This window comes from Mus caroli, chromosome 17, assembly GCF_900094665.2.
Source record: "Mus caroli chromosome 17, CAROLI_EIJ_v1.1, whole genome shotgun sequence".
Lineage (NCBI taxonomy): Eukaryota > Metazoa > Chordata > Mammalia > Rodentia > Muridae > Mus > Mus caroli.
In genome coordinates this window covers 53,042,956-53,052,385 of record NC_034586.1, presented here as the reverse complement: position 1 = coordinate 53,052,385, position 9,430 = coordinate 53,042,956, and the positions used below count along the sequence as shown (strand labels likewise).

General features: G+C 55.5%; 1 protein-coding gene across 14 annotated transcripts in view; it reads left to right on the top strand.

Annotated features, from left to right (window-relative positions):
* Window positions 1-9,430, top strand: part of Ptprs (protein tyrosine phosphatase receptor type S) — a 64,684-nt gene that overhangs the window by 10,602 nt on the left and 44,652 nt on the right. For 10 of the 14 annotated variants that reach the window (XM_029471142.1, XM_021149931.1, XM_021149927.1 and 7 more), the window contains exon 2: window positions 7,916-8,101. In XM_029471142.1, coding sequence (XP_029327002.1) covers window positions 8,011-8,101 — 91 coding nt within the window. In that variant the 5' untranslated portion in view covers window positions 7,916-8,010. Of the gene's footprint in view, window positions 1-4,099; window positions 4,219-7,269; window positions 7,292-7,315; window positions 7,341-7,915; window positions 8,102-9,430 lie in introns of those variants that run through there. The other 4 variants (XM_021149930.1, XM_029471143.1, XM_029471146.1 and 1 more) reach the window with 4 other exon arrangements.

Here is a 9,430-nt window from a genome sequence, read left to right as displayed (position 1 = left end):
ATTTATTTATTTTAAACTCCAGATTTTATTCCCCTCCTGGTCCACCCTCAGACTGTTCCACACCCCATACCTCCTCCCGCCCCCTGTCTCCATGAGGGTGTCCCCATCCCCCACCTCCCACCCCAACAGACCTCTAAACTCCCTGGGGCCTCCAGTCTCTTGAGGGTTTGATGCATCATCAGTGACTGAACCCAGACCTGGAAGTCCTTGGCTGTATGTGTGTTGGGAGCCTCATATCAGCTGGTGCATGAATCCTTGTTGGGGTCCCGTGTTTGACCTTCAGCAGAAAGTCGGGGCATCAAGTGAGGGATGGGGTTGCCATCTGCAGTCAAAACTCTGACCCATAATTGTTCCTGTCTGAAAGTACTGCAGGGATGGAAATGGAGAGAAGCCTGAGGAAAAGAAGGTCCAGCGACAGGCCCAAAGTGGGATCCAGCTTAAAGGGAGGCCCCAAGGCCTGACATTATTACTGAGTCTATGGAGCACTCACAAAAAGGGATCTATCATGACTGCCCTCGGAAAATAGCCTTTAATCCCCACTCTCAGGAGACAGGTAGGAGGATCTCTACATAGTGAGGTGGAGGCCAGCTTGGGGCTGTACCCCTCCGACCTCACCCTCTTGCCCAGGCTAGTTCCCCACTAACCCTGTCTCACCGGGATGTGGGGGCATTGCCCTCCTCTTCTTGGGGGCATGGGGGTGCATCATGGCTGCTCTGTGTCAAGAGACTGCTTTATGGTCTGTCATAGGCCTGAGGTAGCATTGCTCTGTGCTCTTAGCACTCAGAGCCTGCTATATATCAGGCCCTCTATAAATGATCATGATGGGGTGAAAGAGGACTATGATGGGGTGTGTTGTTGTTGGGGAGTTTTGTGATCACATGTGGGGAGAGTGAGGGTGGAGAGCTGCAGCCACCCAGGTGAATTCTAGTTGTTCCTGCCTCAGTTTACCCAGACTGCACAGCTAGGTTAGGAGGTTGAGAATCCTGGAAAGGCACAAATGAAATGAAATCCAGTGATGTGAGATGAAGGGTGAGGAGATGAGGATGCTCAGGCAGAGGACGCAACCTCGCCAAGGCCCTGTGGTAGGAAAGACCCCAGTATGGTGGAGAAGCAGGGAGGAAGGAGGGAGGCAGAGAAGAGGGGGGAAGGAGGCAGGGAGAAGCAGCAGCACTGGATATAACCTCGCCTCAAAGTCTTGGATTTGTCCCAAAGGAAAGCAAGATTGTGGTGCCCGCAGGTGGGGCAGACCTGGCTGGTAACAATTGTTGGCAAGCTTCAGGGTGTGCCCGCCGTGGGCCGAGTGGGTGGGGTCATGCTTCTGCCAGTCTGCACAAGCTGCTGCCCCCGGCCACACCTTCTGTGCTGGGCCTGGCAGTTGTGAGGATGCCACTCAACAGACCGGTTCCTGGGAAGGTGGAGGGGCAGGTGCCCCAGGTGTGGTGGTGTTGGGTACTGATGGGATCGGAGTCCTTCCCAGCCTCATGGTCTGCATGACCTGCAGACCCCACTCAAGCAGTTCCAGAAGTGGGAGAACCCTCTCATCCCCACACCATTGTGAGTGAGGTCACCCATCCTCAGAGGTCTCCAGCCCAAGCCATGGGGCATGGGAACTCTGTAGTGACCCTGGCCATGTTTATCATGAAGCATAAGTAGCAATGATTATTCTCAGGGACACACTGCGGCATGTGGTCTCGGAAGGGTAAACCCCAATGTCTAAAGTAAGGTGTTACTAGGTGTGGTGGTAACCTCCACCCTGTCTCTAACAGCTCTACACATAGTAGGTGCTTAGTACGTGTTCTGGGGAAAGATTTTATGATCATGGCCAGGCATGCTGTTTCTGCCCTGGCCTTGTGAATTCTGGGTAACTGTTATTTCCCCCTTTCTGCTGATGTTGGCAAGTTTTCTCCTGCATGGGACTGTTTCATAATTAGAAGAAAAGTTATTTTGAAAAAACAAAAATTATACCCCAACATCCCAGCTGCAGGAGCTGCTGATGTGATCTGTCCCCGTTCCCACCTCCAAGGGTGGTGGCATCCTGGTGGAGATGGAGGACATAGTGACAGCAGGTTCTTGAGCCCCTTGGGTCAGTGCTCATATCCCATAATAGCCAGTCCCTGGGAAGACTCACTGGGGCTTTAGAATTCTACCCAGAATCCACCTGCTCTGCCTCTGCCTGGACCAGCCTTGTGCCTTCATCCCAGGATGTAGTCTTATCCCTCCTGCCCACACCTCTGTGGCTCCTGCATCCCTTGGGGTTAAAGCTCACAGAGCTCTGCAGTACACTCTCCTACTTCAGCTCCTTGCTCCAGCCACACAGGCCTCCTGGTTGCTCTTTCAAAATGACAGGCTCTGCTACCCCAGGGTAGCTAGCTGTGCTTTTACTTGAAATGTAATTTTTCCAGCACACCTAGCCCTCCTTTCCACATGGATCTCGTTCCTACACAGCCTCTCATTTATCCACAATGCTCCCCTCCCCTCCTGCCCACCCCTTGATCTCTGGTACTCACAGAAGACTCTTGAAAACTTTGTTTTACAAATGTTGACATGCCACTGTTGTGACAAGGGCAGGAGTGGTGTGGCTCTCATCCTGACCCTGTGCTGATGTTAGAGGTGGGGCTGGAGGGGTGATAGTGACAGATCTCAGCTTCTCCATCAGAGGATGCCTGGTGTGGAGGCAGTGCTGTGATCAGCAGTTAACATGTAGGGTCACCAGTGCTGTGACAGGGTGGTTGGGTTTCCTTAGGTTAGGTTGACCTGTGGAGAAGGACACCTGGCCCAGATTTCCCTGACTTCTATGGTGTGGCTGTGTCCCTGCCCAGTGTGGTTACCATGGTGAAAAGGGGGCAGAATGTCAATTCCATATCCTTGATGGAAGAGAAGGCCTGGGCTTGCTAGCCCTTGGCTACTGCCTGCTGTGGGCTGGGCAGTCCAGAGTGTTCCGGAACTTGGGCAGGTAGATATCCTATCGAGTCCTGTGGGTTGCCTGAGCCTTTGCATTCCTGGGCCCACTCAGACAGCATTTTGTTGGGGATTGGCCAGCCTCTCACTTGCTACATGGCTGTCAGAGCAGGCACCCGCCCCAGGGTTGTCGTCTATAGGTCACTGTGTCTTGTGCCAACTGGATAGGAGGGAACTCCAGCCTAGAAAGGCTGGAGTCCCAGGTATGCCATAGGGTCTTTAAGTTTGTGATGAGCCGTCCTGCTTTTTGGAGCATAGGGGAGGGATTCCTCTATCATCCACCAGGTTTGAAGCGGGCTAGGCGGCGCGCAGAGGGAGTCGGAGGCAACATCTGTTTCCAATCTGACCCACGGCTGGGCGGGAGCATTTGGGCACCAGGTTCCCAGGATGCGGGAAATAGAGGTCTAGGCAGGCTTGGGGCTCCTGGACCATCCCGGCCCTGCCCGCATCTGTCGCTACGATGACAGCACCGCTGAGAACCCAGTCGGAGGTGCCATCCCCCCAACCCTGCTCTGGGGATTACTTCGTCTCACTTCCGGCCGGCGACCCTCCTCCCTCTAACCCCTTCCAGACCCTCAGAAGCCGGAGCCAGGCCTCTGGGAGCCACACCTCTTACGGGGCTTCGAGCCAGAAAGCCACGCCCAACCCACAAGCTCCGCCCCACAAAGCCCTACAATCCATTCGCCCAATCCTGGAGTCGCCCAGCCCCAAACATGCTCTCCGAAAGGCCACGCCCCCAGCCAGCCAATTCTCTCCCAACTCCATCGGAATCTCCGCCCCTCTCAGGTCTTGGAGCCTCAGCCCCGCCCCCCAGCTCCCTCCCTTTTGCATCTGCCCTCAGCCTGCCACCGCGAGGTTCCGCCCCCCGGCTGGTCTTCCATATAAGCACCGCCCTCAGCCCGCTTACCGTGGAGGCTCGGCCTACGGCTAAGAAGCCCTGTCCCTCAGCCAGTCTCCCTTAGAAGCCTCTCTCCCGCTCCCCATTCCTCCCGAATCTGCCTTTGCCGGCCTCTACGAGGCCCAACCCCCTAGGAGGTTTCCTTAGAAGCTATGCTTTTAGACAGGCGGACTGGGAAACCCCGCCTCTTGCCCCCTCCCTTCGGAATCTCTGGGCCCGCCCCCACAGGCCAGGCTCCGCCCCTGCCTCGACCGCCTCTCCATTGCCTGCGCCAAAGTCTACACTGTGCTGGGCGGGCATAGACGGACCCACGGACAAACGAACCGCGCAGCGAGCTGCGCAGCCTGGACCTCGCAGCCGTGGTGAGTCGATCGGGCTGGGTGCGTTCTCGCCTGGCCTTTGTCACCATACTGGTGTCCCCTGCAGAGCCTCGGAGATACTCGGGCGCGATCGGGGACGCTCGGGTGCAACCGGAGCCTCTCGGATCTACCTCGGCGTCGCGAGCACTCGGTCCCCCGGCGCTTGGCTGAGCTCGGGACCGTTATGCTCCTTGGTCCCCTCCCCCACCCGGGGGCGGAGTCCATGGACCACAGAGGAATCAGGCAGGGGAGAGTCGCCGGGAGCACAGAAACTTTCCCGCTCGCCGCGCCCGGGGGCCGCTTGCACACCCCGAGGGTCCTGGGACCCAAGGGGGTCCTGGCCCCGCCTTTGTGCACCCCACGGCTTCACGTGGTCCCCTGCCTGGGCTCCTCTTGCCCCAGGCCCCCTGCAAATGTGCAGTCCACGCTGGCTCCTCCCGTCTCCAGAGCTTGGCTCTGCAGACTCAGTTTTCTCTTCTAGAGTGTCTTGGATAAAGAATCCAGTGAGGTCCAGGTATGCAGTAAGCGTCTTCAGGCCCTGAGACTTGAGTTTCATTCTAGTTTTGCAGAGGGGAGTGAGGGGTAGGGCTGGAGATGTGTATTTGGGACAGTGTCCCGCCAGTGGCTTTGGGAATACACCCAGTATGTCCAGGTTGGGGATTTTGAAAACTGTGGGGCTGAGGTTTCATGGAGAACAGGGAAGGGCATGCAGCTTGCAAGGAACTGCATGCAGCAATGGGAGACTGGGTTATGGTGGATGTCGATGGGGGTCGCAGAGAACTCTAGAGAGGAGTTGAGATCTTGCGGGGATTGGGGGGCGGTTTAGGTCTTGAAGGATGTGTTGTTGGGGCCCAGAGCACTGAATCAGGGTGGTAGAGAGAGACTTCCAGGGAAGGTCTGCTATTTCAGCCCAGGCCTTGGGGACAACGACCCCATCTCAGTTTTCTTTCTTGACCAGTAGGTGTGATTGGCTTCTTTGTGTGGCCAGGCTTGACAGAACTTAGGCCACACCCACCCACTCCTGGCCCTCTTGTCAACTCCTCAAAAGAGCCATAATAATTAAAGCCAGTTCTGGGTGGTAAAGAGGTGTGCAGGCTTGAGAGCATTTTCTCACGGAGGGCACACAGGCCTGAGAACCTAGTTGGCTGTAGAAGTGTGCCCTGTGGGGGATTCCACTGTGTCCCTCCTGGCTAACATCCTGGGGACACTTACTTGCCCTTAGAGTCTCTGAGCCCCCTTCTAGCATCATCTATGGATCAGAGATGGGGCATGAGAGTCATGGGACTGTCTGGGAGTTTCAGCTTCCTGCATCTCCCAGGGCAGGGAGGCAATGCTTGGGCTTCAGGAGATGTCCCTTGTACTGGTGACCCAGAGCCTGTGCATCACCAGCCTGGTTATAATCACCCTTTTATGCTTCTGGGCCAAGGGGGCATCCAAAGCCTGTTCCAGGCCCCCGTGACCTGCCGTGTGGCAGCCACTTGACTGCTCCTCATGAGTGCAGTGTGGGAGCCCTCAGAGGCAGCTGGTCTGCAAAGCGCAGCCCAGCTTCCTCCCATGCTCATATCCCACCCGAGACGGTCTTAGAGAGCTCGGATAGCTCCTGAGCCTCAGTTTCCCATTCTGCAAAGCAGGTGGGACCTGCCTCTAGCCAGCTTTTAAGAACAATAGAGTTCTTGACTAATGGCTGGAAGAGTGGCCAGGCCATCAGTTTCCCCCAGCAGATAATGATAGATCACATTATATCCAGGCGTGTGTGCAAAGGGCCTAGGGCAGACAGACCAGCTTGGGCTGACACGTGGGCCCAGCCCCTCTCTTGGCAAAAGCCCTTCAAGGAGGATTGTGGTGTCACAGGCCCTGGGACTTCCTATCTGCGTGGACAGAGTGTACAGACATTTCCTTTGCTCTTTCTGCCTGTAATTCACACCCCAACACTCCTTGGGGTGGATGTGGAGACACCCTCCCATTCCCTCAGCCTGTGTCTGTTAGACCCCACCCTACCCCTACACAGTGCAAATCTGGGACCCTGAGAGGCCAAAGTGGTGAGCCACTTTGGGGACATCCCCTACACATGCCCACCTGACTGTTACCTTGGGATCCCCTCCCAAGCCTCGCAGGCTTGCGTGCTTCCTCAGTTTCAGCAGAGGCTCTCTCAAGGTTTGTCCCAGTCACCTGAGCCTGCCACTCCTGTCCTTGTTATATCTACCCATAGGCACCTCAGGTGTGGCTGGTGTGTGAGGTCAGCTGGTCCCTGGCTGTCATTGACTCTCCTTCTTCTGAGTCCCCTGGGGCTGTGGTGGGTCCCAGGCCAGAGGCTGACCCTGGGCTTTGTCTGTCTACCTGACTATTAGTAGACTGCATCTGTGGCAGTTATGTGCAATCTGACGTTGCAGGCCTGTGTTTGGTGTGAAGGGGCCTAGTGGAGGACGTGCAGTGTGCCACATCCTAACATCCTTGAAGGGTGTATGCATACTGCCTGTCACAGCCCCACTGTGTGCATCCCACTGTGGTCCTGGACATGAATCCTAGCCTCTATTTACCTCTGAGGTCTGGCTTTGTATATTGGACTTGTAGTCTGACTGTGTACAAAATTGGACTGGGTATAGAAGTGAGGGTGTCCCCACCTTGGCAGTCTGCCTGTGTGGATGTTAGGATTTGATGTTTCTCTGTGTCCACAGCCTGATTATCTCCAGATCCCCTTGTTTTATGATCAGTCCCCTGGGTCAGCTTGCAGCCTGACTGTGTGCCTGGGTCTGTCTACTGTTCGACTGGCTCTGTGTATGTCTGTGTGACTGTGGGCTGACTGTGTATACTGAGCCCCGTCTGGTTCTCCCCATCCGTGTCCTCCTGGCTCACACTGGGCCATGAGCTGGCCACTACCCTTCCTGCCCTTCCCTGGGGCTGGGTGAGGTGACCACAGCTGGGTATTTTGGGAGACACAATCATAGGATTGCCCCATCATTATGCGCCTCTCTCCTCCCCATGACCACAGCTCTCTGGCCTCTCCTTGGCCTCTCCACCCCAGTGCCCTGGCTTGAGGCAGTGTGACCTACAGGGAACTGCTGGTCCTGGATTCGAGGTGTGCCTGATGGATGCTTTGGCCTGGAACTTAGGTTCTTGTGAGTGGGGTGAGGACTGGTGCCTGTGTGGAAAACTGAGTAAATGTCTGTCTTTTCTGGGCTGGATGGTAGTGGGGGTGCAGCATTAGCTGTCCTGGGGGCCCAGGGAGCTATGGCCAGTATTAGGTCAGGATAAGGTGTTGAGGAAGGATAGGCCTGAAACAGGTATTGGGGTTTAGCTTGGGGTTTGGGGTATAGCCCACACATGCTTCTGGAGGTTAGAAGGTCAAGGTCCAGGCTTGGCAGATTCATAGTTGGGGTGGCACTTAGTATGTGGGCAGAGGCACCCATAGGGCTCTGGGTCCTGCCCCAGCACTGGGGAGCTGGAAGCCAGACTGTCCGGAGTTGAAGGTCATAGGCTGCATAGCAAATTGGTGGCCAGCCTCAGCTACAGGAGACACTAACTCAAGAAACTGCTGAATTCACTCAGGATGGGGCAGTGGACTCTGAGAGGTCCCTGTAACCTCCTGGTCCCATGTGGACCCCACCTGGGTCCCTGGGTGTGGTTTCCTCCTCCAGGGCCACCTGCAGAGAAGTCCCTGGATCCCCACTCCCCACTCACTGCTGCTCTGTTGTCTCTACAGACGCTGCCCCTCTGGACACCTCAGCCTGAGGCCTCTCCGTGAGTCACGGGGGCACCATCCCCCACCAGGGCAGAGGCTGGAGGCCGCTGCCAAGCATGGCGCCCACCTGGAGTCCCAGCGTGGTGTCTGTGGTGGGTCCTGTGGGGCTCTTCCTCGTACTGCTGGCCAGAGGATGCTTGGCTGAAGGTAAGAGGCTAGGCTGGAGTGGGTGGACCTGGCTATTCGTCTGTTCTGGGGGTTTTGTGTGCAGGTCCCTAGCCCATGGCTTCCAGGTGTGGTCTAGACAGAACTTCCATGCTCAAGGAAGTGGTTTGGTGCCTAGCTTTGGAAAAGGCTGTAGACCACAGAGGTGATGCTGGCTGGACAGTAGCTATGGTGCACTGGTATTAGGTCAGGTCCCACCAGGGAGAGAGAGGGCATGGGGACAGGGTTTTTGTAGCTGACATTCCGGGTTGGGTTGACTGAGCACAGTAAAGTCTGGAGATAAAAAAAATGTTGATGGGTCTGGATTGGCAGTACTTGGGAGAGAGGCAGAGGCAGGTATATATCGGTGAGTTTGAGACCAGCCTGGGATAATTGGTGAGACCCTGTCTTAAAAAAATTTTTTTTTTCAAAACAAACCCTGGAAGAGGTAGGTAGTACTGGAGAGATGTCTCAGCATTTCAATTTCCAGAGTACCCAGGTTCAATTCCAGCCCCCACCCACCAGGGGATTTAACAACCTCTTCTGGCCTCCAAGAGCACTGCATGCACACACAAAAATAAAGTAAATGAAAATTAAAATGAATCTATTAAAAGGTGATTGGTATAGTTTAGAACTAAGGATTGCATTTTGCTTACTGCTAAAGATGTATATGGGGCCTCAGTTTTGTCCTGACGCCAAGATCCATCATTGCATGGGAGACCCTCTTATAAGGGACCTTGGGGGGAGAGTTAAGGCAGGGCAAACCCCGCTCCTCATAGGAAGCAAGGAGCAGCAGAGCTGGCCCTGGTGGGCTGCAGAGAAGACCCCCTCTGCTGACTCCATGTGGCTGTGGGGGATGAATACTGGGACCTGGGCAGGCTGGTCAAGGCGGTGTCGAGGAAGGCTAGTCCAGAGAAGTCTTAGCCTGGGCTTGGGCATTTATTCATCAGCCGTGTGTTTGACAGATGCAGACTGAGTCTTGTCTCCATGTGGTGTCTGGAGTCCAGGATGTGCTCTATCTAACTGGAGTCCTCTCACCTGACGCCTAGCAGGGTCATAGGCACCGTATCCAGCACTAAAGTGTTCTGTCGGCCAGGATGATTGATTTCTGGTATAAAAATGGCTCTGGGTCCAGGGAGCCTTCCAGGCTGCCAAAGGGCTGTGGTGAGGTTCATGAGAGATCCAGGGAGGATCAGCCCTGATTCTCGCGTAGACAGAAATGGAAAACCCGAGCCAGATACAGAGCCAGAGCCTCTGTAGGATCCTGTCTCCACTCTGGACCTTAGTCTTTTCCAAGGGATGGGGCTCGGGGAGAATGGGGCCTCTTTATGT